Source organism: Gavia stellata, chromosome 14 (assembly GCF_030936135.1).
Source record: "Gavia stellata isolate bGavSte3 chromosome 14, bGavSte3.hap2, whole genome shotgun sequence".
Classification (NCBI taxonomy): domain Eukaryota; kingdom Metazoa; phylum Chordata; class Aves; order Gaviiformes; family Gaviidae; genus Gavia; species Gavia stellata.
Genome location: NC_082607.1, coordinates 20,685,087 through 20,702,471, shown reverse-complemented (window position 1 = coordinate 20,702,471; position 17,385 = coordinate 20,685,087). Strand labels below are relative to the sequence as shown.

The 17,385-nt window shown below is 42.2% G+C and overlaps 1 protein-coding gene across 2 annotated transcripts in view; it reads left to right on the top strand.

Moving 5' to 3' along the window:
- Positions 1–17,122, top strand: part of DCX (doublecortin) — a 73,676-nt gene extending 56,554 nt beyond the window's left edge. Inside the window, exons 3-6 of one of the 2 annotated variants that reach the window (XM_059824446.1) lie at positions 5–107; positions 4,113–4,235; positions 14,332–14,426; positions 17,037–17,122. In XM_059824446.1, coding sequence (XP_059680429.1) covers positions 5–107; positions 4,113–4,235; positions 14,332–14,426; positions 17,037–17,093 — 378 coding nt within the window. In that variant the 3' untranslated portion in view covers positions 17,094–17,122. Of the gene's footprint in view, positions 1–4; positions 108–4,112; positions 4,251–14,331; positions 14,427–17,036 lie in introns of both variants that reach the window. The other variant, XM_059824445.1, reaches the window with a different exon arrangement.
- The last annotated feature ends 263 nt before the right edge of the window (positions 17,123–17,385 follow it).

Here is a 17,385-nt window from a genome sequence, read left to right as displayed (position 1 = left end):
GTAGGTGACCTGTCTCCACGATTTCTTTGGGGATGATGATGTGTTTATCGCCTGTGGTCCAGAAAAATTCCGTTATGCACAGGATGACTTTTCTCTGGATGAAAGCGGTAACAAACACACACTGCTCTCCATTTGCTGTTTTTATTTGATTTCCATTCAGTTGCTTGTATCAGATAATAATGCTGCATGTTTTTGTACTGTTTTTTAAGACCTAGTACATGGAATTTAACATCCTTTTGTGATACTTGTACAGTCAGTGGATGTTATAATCGGGCAAATACTGACTGAGGTAGCCCTAGTCAGAATAGATGGACTCTACGCCATTTGACATTGACTGCAAAATCTGGTAGTGTATATCCTTTCAATTTTATCCGGTTGCAGTCAGATAAGATACATTTTTCTTGAGAACTAAACAGTAGAAGGACTCTTGTCCTTATGTACACATGTGAATATTAAAAAACGGGAACAAGCGCAGTTAAAAGAAAAATCACTCTCCCCACTGCTTTCTTCCGCTGATTCAAAAAGCAGGGCAATAATTCCCTTTTTAGGGGGGGGACTGGGACAGCCCCATTATTTGTCCCTGTTACAACTGCAAGCATGGATCTTTAATAATGTGAGTCTCTATGATCAATTAAGGCATGAAATCTTTGATTTCACAGAATATACAGAGCCTGTATGTAGGAGTTACCACCTACCCCACCTGGCAACGGCATACACCAACAGCACAGGCTGTCTGCTGGTGCCAGTGAGTGCAGCAAGAGTAAATTAATGTCACTTTGACCATTTAGACTAGAAGAAAATGTGGCCTCCTAACATTCAGGCTCATTTCCCAAAGCTCTAGGTATCCTGTATAAGGAACAGGAGCCCCATACTGTCTTAAATGCTACAAACTGGCTGGGTGTTGAAGACCAAAGCAGACTTTTGCTGTACACCAGGAAGTCAAGCAGCCTCTAATCTTCAAACACTGTATTTTTATGACTCCTTTGCAAGCTTGATTTTAGTTGATGCTGGTACTTCTGACCTGTGTACTCCAGATGAACCCACTTGATGGTCTTGGGTAATTCAAAGAAAGTTTCCAAGGTTCAGCTGAAACTTTGCAGGCAGAGAATAAAGCCTGTGTCAGGCTGGGGAAGTGATCTGTAACCTGAGCTTCATATTTTTTTTAACACTCGGCGGTTGAGTCAGCTCCACAGGGAGTTCCACACTGTAAAACAGTTTGGATGCAATCCTAGCAGAACAACTTGATGGGAAGCCCAGCGCTCTGCCTACACTCCTGGTTACTACTGATTTTTCCAGCTGGATTTCTCTAACAAAAATAAGCCAAGCCTGCTCTTGAGAAGGCACCGAGTAACTGCAGCTCTCAGTGGTATTTTCAGGGGAGTAGGGGTGCCCTGCACCTCTCAAGAAGCAGATGAGGAGCTATTAGCCCGCAGCATTTTCCCATTATACACCCATCATCCTTCCTTGTTATGAGTCAGATGCTGCAAGGAGAACTGAGTCCTGAGGTCTTGCAGCTGAATGTCACTTATTAAAATCTCCTCTGTCATGGGGTACTTCTTCTTGCCTGTTTGGATGACATGCACTTGGATTGCTGGTTATTATGTTCACTCTGGCAGGACATCAGGAAACAAAATGAGAAATAGCATAAGAGAGGATTATGTCATCTTTTTGCTCCTGACCGCCCACCACAGCTTCCGCCCTGTAATCCCTGCTGCTGAGCACCTTCCAGATGACGTTGCACTGTCTCATTCGTACCCACTGGTTTCAGCATCAGCCCACAGAAATGTCATGCCCCCGGGGATGTTTAGAGGCCTGTTTACACTAACTTCAGCACAGTCAGGTCTCCACCTTTAGAACCTTGTCTCAAGATGTGCAAGTGCTCAGTGATTGCCTTGGGTGTAGTGACACTTGCCAGCGGCTGAGCTGGAGGAATTCCTCAGTCAGCCTTTCTGTGCTGGAAAATGCAAAGCTGAGTTTCTTTTCAAGGAATTACTCCCCCTGGGAAGAAAATTCATTTGAAAACTCTTGAAAAAGACACAACGTAAAGTATTTTAACTTTTTAGGTTTATTTTTTTAGGGAGTAATTCAGGTGACTAAACACAGATGTCTGACACCCTTTGAGACCCCCTTGGTTTCTGAGATACCCACGTGATACGTGATTGACAGATATCACACAGGGGCACCAGGAGACCCACTCTGCTCCGGGGAGGCTGAACGCTAGTGTATCTCACGTAGCATTTGGTGCCTATGGCTCGGCAAACGAATCTTGCTCTAAGATCAAAATGTTGCGCTGTTTTTGTTAAACAGCTATATGTAAGAGCCTTGAAAAATATTACTTCTGCAGTGACTGAAGATGATTTTTCCCCATGTTTTGGCCTGGCTGGTTAACACCAGGAGCAGTTATTTGCACGCTCTCCCTAGTGGCTCTTTCACAGTGTCTCATCAAACACTATATTCTTTAGTATCGAGGAGGGATAGCCTACCTGCCACACCTCCCCCCCTGAGTCATTACTGCTCTTCATGTATAAAAAATTGGGGCTATATCAGTGCTGGAACCCTACAAGCCTTTCTGGGGCATCATCTGTGAGAAGTCAAGTACCTTTGAAATAAAACCACACCACTTGTTCTATCCCTGATTTACAGTTTCCAAAATCCATTTAGCAGGAGAGAGAATAAACTCATTGTAGGTTTAATTATTGCCATGCAATATCCCTGGAGCACAGGGCATCCTCTCTTCATGTTCTTGTACTGCATGACCCAACAGCAAACTCTCTTGCAAACCATCTGGAAGAAGACGACACTGACTCTTGACTGTCTGAGAATGAGGAAAGCCTGGGGAAAGATTTAAGGCAATTACATTTTCATAGATATACTGATATGTAAGTAAATAACACATACATTTAGGTCAGACAGCTTGTTTTCGGTTGACCAATTATTTATCTACTATGTGCTGCCTTAGTTGATTCCCATTAGGGAATCCACTCAAGGGATCCCTCAGTTCAGCCCATGCACGCTGAGCTGAACTTTTCCATAAAAAATTGTCTGTCTGTGGAACATCTAATTCACGTTTGTAAAAAAAGACCTGTTTTTCACATCTTGGTGAGGACAATCTTTGTAGGAGATGAGGTGAGACCAGTTAGAATTTGACAAAGGAAATCCCCTTTTTATTGCCACCTTCTTAAGTGGGTTAAGTTAATAACTTGAGGGGTGGAAAGTGCTTTTTCTGTTAGCTCTCAATGTAAATAAACCCTGGTTTTGAAGATCTGGCATGCCTGAAATCCTGGGACACACAGAGGTTTGTTAGCATTTCAGTTCCCTTCTGCAGGACACTGTAGATCGTGTTTACATTTTCCACTCTTCCTGGCCTATTTATTTTTTAAGAAAACACAGTTGGGGTTCTCATCTGCTCATGTCCTTAAATACATAAATCTACTAGACTTGTTTATACAAAGCTTTCTGAAAGGGATGAGTGGCCAGGACAGAGGATGTGTTTTGTAAAACCATTTTGTCTTCTTTGCTTTCCGCATCTGAAAAGTTGCAGTTTGTTGAAACCGCAGAAGAGGTTGATTCAGGCTGGGTGAAAGCCTCCTGGGGCAGATGTCCCATCTGCCACTTAGAGACTTTTATGTCATGCCATGAGCTGTTTGCTGGCTTTCTGCACCTGCATAAATTGCACTCCTCATTCCTACTACTAGGTCTTCATGGAAGGGTTACAGCAATTGTTTTTTTGACCTGATTCTTCCCTCCGTCAGTGTTGACCATTTTCATTGTGCTCACTAGCTGGTGAGAACCAAGGCAAGGGGAAGGGCAGAAAATCTTTGGTAGGACACAGGTACGGAGATGGGCCCTGCTAGGGAGCCAGCCTGATCTTGACGTACACTGTCTCAGCGCTTCCTCTAACGGAGCAAAGCTGTTCTTTTTGCCCTCCCCCTAAAAAGTCTCCTTCCTGCTCTGGAGAAAAGGTGGAGATACCAGCTTTTCCCTTGCCGTTGATGTTTTCTACAGCTCTTTGGAGACAAAGCACTAAGCTGCCCATGGGTGTTTCATGCCTGGTGTCCACAGGCAGCGAGAGCAGGTAGGGACATAACCACGATTGCTGTCTGTCTCCTTAGAGTGCCGGGTGATGAAAGGGAGCCCCGCGACTGCCACGGGCAGTAAGTCATCTCCCACCCCTCAGAAGAGCTCAGCAAAGAGTCCAGCCCCCATGCGCCGGAGCAAGTCTCCAGCCGATTCAGGTAACCATCAAGATGGTGAGTGATTGTTTTCTGATGTCTGAATATTAACTGTGCTCAAGAAGAAAACACGTACGGTGTGGTTTTGGATACACTGACCTTGGCTGTTTGCATATGAAACTTTGGCATTTTTTAAAAACAAGAAGCTGGTGCTAGTGTACAGGGGCACTTAATAACTATTGGACAGGAATTCTCCGGTCGGTGAAGTGCAGTTGTGGCTTTAGGTCGTATCACCCACAGTCTCACAACCTCCTGCCCTAACGAAATTTTAAAAGGAGATGTTTCCATTTCACAGGGAGGAAATCAAGGCCCTCAGTGCTCCCATATATTCCGTATAGATACAGACTGATTTAGAATAACCTCCTGTGCAATGCAAATGTTAAATTATTGTACAGGTCAGAAGTGTCCTCTTCTAATCATTATTTAAAGAAGACCAATGACCTTGCAATTGGTGAACTGGTGATGGGTTTATTGCAGTGATACTGAGACATTCATTCAGTAATAGAAGAGAAGGAAAATGGGAATCCTGATTTGCTGCAGCAGCTTGCACCATTTGAAATGCCTCCCTCCCTCTTCAGTAGGAGCTGGATTGGCGGTGTAGCACACCTGGAGAGCTGCAGAGCCTATAAATTAAAGGCCGGGCTGAATATCACACTTCTGGTAATCGATAGTTTTTAGAGTCATGATGGAGAGAGGTGTGTCATCTGTCTGCCTGGTTTTTTTCCAAAAGAGACCAGACATGGCCTTTCACTAAAATGGCCAAATCACCAAATAAGCACTTCAGGATTCCAGGAGAGCTTCATAGCTTAAATTCAAGTGACCCACAGTATTAACACAGGTGATATAAAACAGAAATTGCTTTTCACCTTCATGGTAACACATTGCATATTGCATGTGAACACCACACAACAGTTGACCACCAGTAGATACTGGATTACTGGACATAAAATTCTCCTGACAGTATTCAGAAAGATTTTCCCCAGGAAGCACTTAATTTGTTTAGGGTCTCTTGATGTTCTTCAGCTGCTTAAAGAGACAATGTGAAATTGGTTGGCACATGCCAAGACACTGTGATTTTAAAAAAGTTATTTCTCTGTAAGATGACTCTGCATTCAGAGTTACCCTACAAAGTTCCAGTGTTGGCTGTTCTTAAACTCAGGCTTGCTATAATCTAAAAAGCTTTTACAATCCCAAATGCATGGTAAAGTTGCATAGGTACATTGAAGGCATGATGGAAAATATGTTGTTGATTTAAAAAAACCCAAACAACTCCCATTCAATGATCTGGGAGTCCTCATGCATAAGTTGTGAGACAGCATTTAAACCTTCTCCATAAGCTTCAGATGCTAATTACCATCAGAACTAGACTTTACTGCATGAACATATAGTCTAATGTGAAACAGCAACTATTGTGTTCCTGATTTTAACTGATTGAATGAGTCACAGGAACAAAATGGTGAGTCATCTGATGAAGTTTAATGAACACCGTTAGCAGAGCCTTTCAGAAGGAGATTAAAATAACCAGAAATTCTGAACAATAGCCAGCTCCTGGAGTTAAAGCCAGTAATGAAGGACAAATCAGGTTTCTTTAATCCATCTAGACAAGGGCCTTTCGTACTTTCCTGTGATTTCAGTACAGGAGAAAATGGCAGCCTCTCCTGCTTAATGAGAATAAAAAATGACTGAACTCTCTGAGCACTGGAAAGGTAATCAAAGACAGTTGTTTTCTTAGGACAGAGAGAAAAGAAGAATACCCTCTTGTGTTCTTGTCCCTTGAATTTGTAATAGAGAAAGTGGGTCTACACATTACTTGAGAGTCAATATTTACATAAACAATCAACAGGCTTAGCTGGATTTTGAAGTTATCACATCAAAAAGGCAAGGAATGCTGAATGAAGCCTGATTAATAAAAGATGATCTGACCCATTTTTTTTTCAGCATTCTCACCTATTTCATTTGGAAAGGATTTAAAAGAAGTTTTATTTCAAGTATATTAAATATTTCTGCTTTGTGTTTGATCTCCTACCCATTGGTACCTTCTGTATTTTCTGTCTTTCACTCTGCTGTGATTGTCATATCAGAACTTGGAGTTTCCTTGAGTCGATGTTACTAGTTTCTGGGTTTTTTCAGTTCTTTTCCATGTAGGTTTCTGTATTGTTTTTTCCACCGCAGTGTTTAAGGCCCTTGTGACATATCTGGGCACTGATGTAAATGCAGATTCTGAAGTAAATCTCCATGCTGCTCCATGCTTCAAGTCTGAACCCTCCTCGTTACAAGCACACCGCAGTTACAGAAAAGGATGTTATTTTCTTCCGTTTCTCACCCTAATTATTCCATTTCCCTGTTACAGCACATGGGAAAACGGTACATTATTTATAAGCAGCAAAAATGAGAATGCAGTGGATTTACCTGTGGAGAGTGGTCCGCATGCATTGCCCACAGAGGCAGCTAAGGCTTAAAGCAGATTGTGTACGCACAACCATGCCTCGCTCCTTGGCAAGAGCTTCGATGCTGCCAGCAGATAGTGCACAAAAGTAGTAAGTCACTGTTATAGCCCAGAGAGAATGGAAAAAACTGCTTCAGCAGAGCTTGCCAGCGCTAATTCTGATGATGTAATGTTGACAGCATGCAAACATTGCATCCGCTTTCCCTTCCACTCACTGTAGGAACACTTCTGATCTTTATGTGTCAGCATAAATAAAACACTTCTCATTCAAAGCTGTGGAAATGCTTTGTGCCCGAGCAGCAGCTATCCTCCACACAGGCTGGTGTACTCAGGGACTTGTGCTTTATTCCAGTCTCCTCCACTGACTCACTCCGTGGCTTTGAGTGCATCATTTAAGCTGTTCATGCCTTCTTTCCCAATGGATCGTCCAAGACAGTGATAACCAATCTGTATACAGAGCTCTGTAAACTACCCATGGAATCATGCACGGGAAAGAGCTTCGAGGCTCTTTATTTGGGGCTTTTTGTATATTCTGAAAGCATTTGGAGAACAATATTGCTAAAACCAAAGCTGTTGTCTCACAGATTGCCAGAGACAAAAGACATGTGCTCCAGACCTTCCAACGGAGGCAAGCCAAGCTCTAGCAAAGGCCACTGTCCACACTCCAGTGGATCAGAGACTGTTCCAGCAACCTGCACACTCTCTAGCACATTCAGTCCTGCTGCGGTAAACTGTCAGGCTGTGCAGGTGACTGAATACAACTGTGTGGCCTGATGCTGTGTTAGCCGTCATCATAGACTGCGTAGATTCCCATCTCAGCTCATTTGTCAGCCTGGAAGCTTTCTATGTAGGGATGTGCTTTCTGTGCCAGGTGATCTCCATTCATCTTTGATATCCTTTGCTCCTTCTGGTTTTGCCTATGGATTTAGTGATCTACTTCTCAATGAGAAACATAGATCCAGGTATAACTAGCTTTCTGGGAGAGGCACAGAGAGAGCGTACTGCTGGCTGGAGTCCAGTTTCCCCCGACAGCACCCAAAGCTTTGCTCCTGACTGTGGTCTCTGGGGCCACCTCTGTCAGAACAACAGCAGAATACAGAAGGAAATATATGTAGCAAGTCTGTAAATCTAGCACTGAAAAGGAAGCAGCTTCTAAGCCATTTAATTGCTCCTATCACCAGCTAGATGTGAACTGTAATGTGTTCTTTGACTCTTGTTACAGCAGTCCTGGTAGTGAGCCGCCTAAGTGAGTTGTCAGTTCCCATTCCAAAATAACAAGGATTAACACGGAGCAACAAAGAACACATAAACAAAATACTTCATTAAAAAATGTCAGCACAAAAGGCTGTGCACAGAAGTGCAAGTGCACAGAGTGCCAGCTCCCAGCTGCAGCGATTCGAGTTCCCTGGTTGAATTGCTACCTTCTGCCGGAGGTAATTTGCCTCCTGCCTAGATGTGTCATGGCCTCACTGTGAAAAGCTCAATTCCCTCTAGGCAGCCAGAGCCCTTCAGCTTCAAGGATATTCAAAAAATGAGGTAGCTAATCCACAGAAACATGTTAAACACTGTTTTCTTGGCACGGTACTTTTATCTCTTTATTTACCATACAGTCATTTAAATGAATGAGTGAAAATTAAATGAATGAATGAATGAAAATTAAATGAAAGAATGAAGAATGAAGAAGTGTCTTGCTATAAGCAGATGATAACAGACCACAGTCCTTACATTCCCAAGGGGAATCATAGAATCGTTTAGGTTGGAAAAGACCTCTAAGATCATCAAGTCCAACTGTAAACCTAACCCTGCTAAGTCCACCACTAAACCATGTCCCTAAGCGCCTCATCCACATTTAAAGACCTCCAGGGATAGTGACTCCACCACCTCCCTGGGCAGCCTGTTCCAGTGTCTGACAATCCTTTCTTCCTTCTCTCATTAACCTCCAACCCATATATATACCAATGCCAGTGTATTTCTGTTTTGATCCAGCTACTCCTCCAGCCACCGTGCTGATCATTCCATCATGGGGCTGTTTTCACCTCTTGGTTCAGTCTGACTGGCTGCTTTGCCAGCTGTTCCCACTGGGCTTCCAATATATCCTTTGGTTTCCCATCTCTTTGGTGCTGGAGCTGTGATGCAGTCTTTCATCTACATCCTCCACCTAACTCCCCCAAAATGTTGCTTCCAGCAAGGTGGGATTAGCAAATTACAGCAGGATTTTACTTCTCCCTCTACAAGAATGTATCCAAGTGCCTTTCTCTTCTCTGTCTCCCAAATGTTAGTTAGTAGAGCTGAACTAGTTTCTCATATATCAGGTATGAATTGAGACTGGAAGAAATTGGTGTCTTTATCTGGCCTTAGTTGAGCTCGGGTTGTGTTTTAGTATGGACTGAACATGCTAAGAAAGACACAAGCAAACTAGAGAAAATCCAGAAGAAATTTCCTATGGTTCAGAAATGTTGAAGGAAGTGGGCTGATTCAGCTTAGAAAAAAGGAAGATCGAGAAGAGACAATTTAACAGTCTTCAAATGCATATGAAGTATTAAAAAGAGGATAAGGATCAGTTTTCCTGTGTGTTTATCTGGGATAGGAGAGGTCATTCATTTAATCTTTAATAAGCGATATAGAGATCAGCTATTAGGAACACTTTTCAATTATAAGCATCTTAATCACTGAAGCAGGTCTCCTAGGGAGCTTGTGAGTCCCTGTCAGACTTAGTGCTTTAAAAAATAAGATCTCTACTGGGGATGACCCAAATATATCTGATCCCAATGTAGAGCACAGAATTGGAGTTGCAAAGCTTCTATGGTTATTTCTAGCTTCTATTCTTCTTTCTATGAAGTCAGCTTTGCTAAATGACATAGCTTAGAGCAATAAAATCCAGACTGAACTACACCTGCAGTATACCGTCCGATTCCTCCTGCTAACACGACAGAGGAGAACTGGGCGTAAGGAGGTAAGTCTCTGTGCTGCTGCTATGGTCCATGAGATTTAAGTGGGGTAGGGTCAGGAAGAAGTTTGGCAAAATTTCTTTAACAGACCACTCCAATAAGAAGTCAAACCAAACAAAAGACAGAGCTGAATCTCAGGGGAGAAATACAGGGGAGAAAAGAATGATGTCATTTGCCATTGCTTCTTTGTTCTAAAAATATGAATTTATCTTACAGTAATTCACATAACAAGCAAGGGTTCAGTTGTATATATACACGTGCTGTGATAGGAGAGTTTATGATTTTTAAAACCAGCATGATCTTAGTCCTTTGCAGCACAAAGCCACAGGTACCTGAGCTGAAATTTGAAAAAGTCTTTCCCCAGCTTTGCCTTGGTTCGGCTCAGGCAGCCTACGGACAGGGCTCTGCGGCACTGCTGCAGGACTTCAACTTCTCAGTCCTCTAATGGAAGGGTTTGGATAGAGGGACAAAAGCATATTCACAAGGCAGCAGCAATCAGCAAAACAGACACAGAACGTCAGTCTGTCCTGACTGCAGATCTAGCTCCCCAGGGTCATTACATATGAATGTGTTAAAAAGGCAGCAGATGTCTTTTGGATTGCACACAAGATAGAGCAGCTTGTTATCCCACTTGCACTTACTTACGTTCTGCTAGCTGACAGTCCACGGTACGCACCCAGCAGAGAGATCACCCTCACCAAACGTGATGAGAAAAGGGTGCCAACACTGCAGAACTGAGTGCTTGGAAGTTGGGAGGTGTCTGAGCAAAGGATGCCTTTGCAATCTGAATTCTTCCCCTCCTGAATAAACACTACAATGGAGTCTCTATTTTTCCCACAGGCTCCTCTGTCCTGGAGGGCAGGATGGCTTGTGCTCACTAAATGAGTTGCTATTTCTACATTTCCTTTATGCTGTCCTTGTTCTGGTTGTTGCCTCTCTCTATTTTCTCGGTGACACTTCAAACCCTGACCTGGAGACAAAACTATCCATGTATTTCATGGTCCTTTCTCTCGACTCTTGTGATATATGAGCGTGTGCTTCTCAAAATAGGAGCTCATCTGCAGAACCCTGGGAACCCCAATGGAGCAAGGAGTATTAACCTTATTTTCCAAATTGATAGAAAAAGAGGTATCTCCACACTTTTTGAGCACTCACTGTGATCCTTGGGCCCTGCTTTTTCCAGTTCTGTTCATTGATAGAAATGTGAGTTCAAAAGATGGACCTCATGAACCTCATTTACAGGTCTCAGTGCTTATCATTGCTGGAAATTCAGATCCAGAGTCCCAGTCATCCAAGCAAACCTGAGCAACACTTAAGGAACAATTGCATATGAGAAGTTTGGCTAAAATATCTGTGGGAGAAGCAGGCAGAGAATTCAGTTTACCTGGATCTCTCATAGCCATCTCAAACATGATATTATGCTATATTCTCCACCCTCCCTCTCATTTGCTGGACAAGCCTGATTTATCTCCCGAGTACAAATGGTCTTGTGCACTGAAGGGGGTAAGGATCCTATGAAACAAGGTAGCGCACATGTTCATGCAATTAAAGGATGTGCCATATGCATAAAGGGGCTTTATGGTAAATTGAGGTTGCAAAGCAAATACAATGACATAAAATAAGACATAATACTCAAACAATAACACAGTGGAAAAAGCCCAAATGAATTAAAATGAAAGCTGGTTATAAAGAATGGTTTCCAATAGCTGAGCTTATGTGAGATCCTTAGCTGCCACAAGTCGTCAGCAGATTTTAGTGGAGCAGCAGTGTTATACACCGCCTGGGATCTGCTCTTCGCCTCTTGTTATTTTCTTTCATTTGGGTTCAAAAGAAATGCATGCAAGTTTGGTTATGAATACTATTCTTCATTATCAGAGACAAAGAAAATTAAACTGGGCTTCTTAATTGTTGCTCCTGCTGCAAAACAATTTGTGAGTATTTGTTATGATATACATCTGTCTCATTGGATTTCTGATTTGGGTGTCACATCTGTTTTGTCATTGGTGCTCATAAAATATTAACATCCCTGCTGTAGCACTTAAAAGTCTCATTGTATTAGGGAACTTATGTCCTTCCCTGCAGCAATTACATCTATTTGCTGCACACCGACTGTTAGCCGTTCTTCCAGTCTTCCTGTTTGTGGAAGGGAAATTTGGGTTCTTTGTAGAGTTGTTAAGTATCATTCTTTATCTTAGGAAGGATTACTTCCTGCCTCAGGATCAGTGACAATTGGAAATAAAGAAAGAAAGAGGTATTTTAGAAGTTACAGATGGGTTCTAGCTAATACAGATTATATTAGTACTATTGTAACCCACATTTTCTTTACTAGAAAACCCAAAGTCACTTGGTAAAAAAAATCATAGATCCAAGTTTTTTTTTCCCCAAACTGCCTTCATTATATGACATACAGTTAGTGAACTCTACTTTTCTTCCCACCAGCCTCGAGGGCAGCTCACTTTGTAGAACTGGAGCAAAGTGAAAAGTGGCACGTCACAGCGCAGGGACCGCTGGGGTTTCCATAACTATTTTTTTCCCCCCACCAATAAAGAATGGTCTGAGTGGAATGGGGAGGTGGAGGGTCACTCTGTTCCTCAATTATCTGTAAATCCTTATTTCTACCACCTTTTAAGAAATACCTATTTCCTCAGCAAGGTGCGTTTGTAATGGGAAAAAGCCGTCTGTGATGAATAGCCTCCTCTTCCCAGTAGCGCCTTCTGCATAGAAACGATGGCTATGAAGACAGAGGGCCCACATCACCACGGGTCTGTTGAGTCTGAGCTGCTGTAACACACCGGCAGCTCCTCCTTTGTCCTGTGGCTTAGAGCACATGTTTCTTTACGCTTACTTGAATTCACACGTATGACTTCTGCATTTGGGCCAGTGATACCACGAACCTTAACTGCCCCCCTCTTTCTCACAAGATAACAGAGAAGAGGAATGAGGCTGTATAAGGTGTTAAAGCAAGAGTTATGCTGGTTTTGCTCTTAAAAATAGAACCCTCGCACACCTTCCTCTTACTGTATGATACTTTATACGCTTCTTAGGTCTCCTCCAGACGCTCAACTACTTGCTTAATTTAAAGTAACTGATTTGCATATTCAGCTGTTGCGGTTGAAAGCATACGTCCCATAAGTTGAAATCATCCATCCTCCTGTGTGTACGCCTTTACAGTTAGAGTAATGGTATAGAGAGATGTTGGGCACTCAGAGAGCAGGACAACAAGCCTGAATCATTATATGCTTGTCTTTCTCTCTCTGTGTGAAACCTCAACACAATTAAAAATGCTTTCATTAAAAGGAGGAGGGATTTGTATAGTTACCTGGAGGGCTGGCAACAGTATTGCCGTTTAAGGAAATGACAATCAAAATATTTGGGGCTTAGTTTTGTGGCTTGTGCTGAATATGTTAACATCTGGAGTAGGTTTTGGAAATGTCACTTTCTGTAGACTTGATTGGGATATGTAGTTTAAAGCTCATAAGGCCTTCAGCTTGCTGCTGCTTGGATTGCAAAACGAAAAAGCCAGAAACAATAATATACTTGGACACAGCCAGCATGAGTTTGAATTTCCTTCCCTCAAGTAATGCTGCTTGTGCTGATGGAGCTATGTGTTTACAGCCCCTGGTAACAAGAGGGTCTGTATCCCTGGAGTTGATACACAACCTGTGAATGACCAAGTTCACTACGTGTAAGTATGTCCTTTTGAAACACGTATTGTGACACCTGGCAATTATCAAAGACATTAGCTTACTTCAAAGAACATCAGTGGTAGGAAAGAATTAATTTATCCTTATTCCATTTTGTTTCCCTTCATTTTTCTGCATAGTATGCTATTTACTTTGATTCCTTTTTAGTCCAATAAATGCATAATGGCTTGGCCTGACATAGACCTGGGGCCCTTCACTTTAACTAAAAGCCAGGTCTGTGAAGGCCTCAACGAACGACCCTCCCAAAATCCATTTGGTTTAAATGAATCATATTATTTTAAACGGAGAATAACTATGTTTTCTTCAAAGCAACATGAACAAACAAAGCAACCCAAACGGCCAGATTTTGATCTTTGCAAGAGGATCGTCACTTGATGGGATTCTCCTGTTCCTCCCCCTGATAGACCACGTTCATTTCTCTGGTGCAGACCGTGGAGCTCTGGCCTCTCCCCGGAGAGGTGGACAGGGACATGCCACCCTCCGCTTACACCAGGGCTTCAGAAGGGCTCTTTTGGTCGTTTAATGCCATCCACAGCTAACTACATCCAGGGAATTCCAGGCAGCTGTTTGTCTAATTTGTAATGTGTATATTTGACATCTACCATTTCTCGTGTAGGATCCAGGATATCTGCAGCCTCTGGGTTCCACTCATGCCCTTAAATGCCATGTGGTTTCAATTGTATTAAACTGTTTGAGAACATAGGAATTGTCTTTCTGTTTTTCTGGTGATGTATATCTTAGATCAATTTGGTGAATATTTGTAGTGTAAAATATTGCTCCTTCAATATATTTTGTATTTCACTGTATTTTACAGTCAATTATCCTGAACAGCTGAAAGCCTTAAGTTGGGTGAATATCCATGCTGCTTGCTTGGGTTTTTTTCTCCTGCCTAACATGAATAAACTACAGCATTTCTGTGTAAAATGTTTGGATACCTTCCATCTCCCCAAAGGAGATGTCTTGCTTGTCTGATTGCTAGCTTCTGTCTTGTCTTCCGACAGCAAATGGGACCTCAAGCAGTCAGCTGTCTACACCCAAATCAAAGCAGTCCCCGATCTCCACACCTACCAGCCCAGGGAGCCTCCGTAAGCACAAGGTATTATGTTTCTTATACCTTACTACATCTGTTTCTTCCTTACTCTACTCAGATTTGTACGACATTTAAGTCATGGCCATATTCTCTGGAAGAACAACTCCCTATGTTGAAACAGTGGAGAATTTTGCCCATTACCTAAAAGGGTTGTCACTTCGGGCTCTAGCAAGACGATGAACAACAAATCATTGGCCTGTTTTCTTCCACTGGAGTTATTAATGTGTGCTGGAGACCATCCATAGGGATCAGAAGAGATAACTTAACCCTGAGCTTGTATCACTATTTGAAAAAGTTCACAAGTTATTGATCTTCATATAAAACCTCCTCTCTTGAAAAGCCTTAAGTGTTGGCAAATCTGGTCCATTAAACAGCAGAAGAAATGCAAACGTTACTGAAGCTCTAAAACATCACTTTCATGATGCTTCTCAAGAATAAATTTTTTTAATTATTTAAGGCCATGCTCTGTTTTACATGAAATAAGTGATTTTTTACAGCTGGTGTAGTAATTGTGTTCTGGTACAGTAGCTGTTTTTTCCTGGTAACAAACAGCGTGTCTAACAGGTAGCACAGCATCCTAGTAGAGATCAGTAAACCTGTGCTGGCTCATCGATAATTCATGTGTTGATTTATTTAAAAGGTATTATCAGCACTCACAGCTTTTTATGTTCCTGTTATTCAGTGCCATTTTGCGCTGAGTCCAGATTATCATTTCCATGGGCTTTCTCATTTCTGGAATAACCACAGTGTTGCTTCCAACAGGCTTTACTTGATACAGAAATTGGAACTTGGGCATAAATGTAAGTGTGAGAGGAGGTCAGTGGGATTTCTCATTAGTAATCAGAACGTACCTCTCAGCCCAAGTATGACTTTGAAAGCATTGACTTGAAATTCTGGAAGAGTAATTAAAAAATTCTGATAGAGGTGAGGTTTTGCAGTCAGCCAGCCACATGTAATCCACTGCGGTCTAGATTGCACAGGCTGAACTCACTCTGTTTGAGGATTATGTTTTCTCTCAAAGTGAGGAGTGGTAGCAGCAGGTGGGCTACAGTTGTCATGACGGTGAAACAAAGCACGGAGAAGTCAATGGGAAGAATTCCCAAAAGTCCAATGGGCTTTGGATTACACCTACATGTAAGACTTCGGACTGCATACCTTTGGACATGGGGTTGAATGGTACTGGGAGAGCCTGAGGTGGACTTTTGGCTTCTCGAAAGTCAGATCTTTACAATGTTCCCAACATATGGAGAGGCTGTAGTTACTCAGCTTTATTTGACTTTTTTTAACAAAGGCATAGCCGAATCCAAATGAAATCTATGTTTTCCTCAGGACTTCACTCTGATCTCAGCTGCTCAGCCTAAGTCTGAGGAATCGCACCAATTTTAACACAATGGGTCCAGATTTATTATTAATTTATAATTGAGAACAGGATCTGGCCCACAGTCTGAATTCAACAAATGCTTGTGTGTATTCCAGCAAAAGTAATGCTGTAAACTGCATCCTTTGCTTCAGGGATCTAAAATACTTCCCAAACGCTATCTCATTCAGGATGATGAGGATTTGCTTCCTGGTAAAGACAAGTAAAACTCACCTTCTTTAATGTTTTATGTATGTTTTCAGCTGCCTGATTTATGACCTTTCCCGTGAAGCCCCTAGAACATTTGTAATAGATGGTCACTGCCGAGGGCAAAGGCAATCCATCTGTGAGTTTCTCCACTAACTTAAGCCAATCAGCAAACACAAATGTAGCATTTTAGGCTACCAGAATATTCATGCATCATTGTCTTCCTCCCAGGAGCAATTTCCTGCTTATGATGAAATCTCCTTTCTTTTTTCCCTCTAAAGCTCAAACGATAAATGCTTAGGTTGAGTTCACCACAAAGTCCTATTTTACCTCTTCTTATATCAAGATTGTTGTGAATTTCCTTTCTGTGTATTTGGGCTTTTCTTCATTTTGCTCACAGTTATTACCTGTGTGGGTCAGAGTTCAAAAAGGTCCAAGGAGAGCTTTAGCCCTTGAGCCGATTTGTGTACCTAGTTCCATGCAGAACTTTAAGGAAGTGCAATAAGATGGCTACCCCAGAAGGGGACCCTGGAAAAGCTTTACATTCAGCATTTGATCCAAATAATAAACTTGTGATTATTTTCTTAACCCTTCTAATCGATCAGAAATGACTTAAAATAAAGAATAAATCATGGAATCCGTGATTTTCCTAGAGATTTGTCCTAAGGGTAGCTGACAAATCAAGGTAAAGCTCTTTATTATGGACTTAGGTTCAGAGAGACCTGTTTAAGGAAAGGTCCTGCTCTGTCATGCATGTGCTAGAATGGACACATTGATCCAGAAGCGATAAAAAAATACTTCTCAAACTTATCACGGAACAGTCATCTTTCTTCTGGTACCAAGATTCTCCTGCTCCACTGTGCAAGTAACCTGCCTTGATTTTAGCCTTGAACTACCTGGACAACTGGTCAGCCCATCCAGTGACCAGCGCACGAGTCTTCCACCCCGTCCCTACGAACTGCGCGGAACTGGACCATTTGACTGCTTCCTTACGCATGACCAAAGGTGGAAGCTGATTGTGTGAGTTAACATCTTCTTCTTTCTTCCTACAGGACTTGTATCTGCCTCTGTCTTTGGACGACTCTGACTCCCTTGGAGATTCCATGTAAAGCGACACGAAGCTAAATGTCCATATTGCAAGCTATGTTTAAGATACAGTAGAGTACTTCTGCCAAAATAAGCAGATAGGTGACTGGTGCTTTCAAATCAGACAAAGGACACAGTTACATGTCATTTTTTTTCTGTGATTTATCCTCCGTGCCACAAATCAACACCTACCAGTCTATAGAGATAGAGGGATACCATTCTTCCAAGTTATAGGGATGCAAAATGGACATTGCGAGCAATTAGGGGCCAATATGCCAATGATCCTGTGCATTTCCCATTTTCTTCTATTATTTC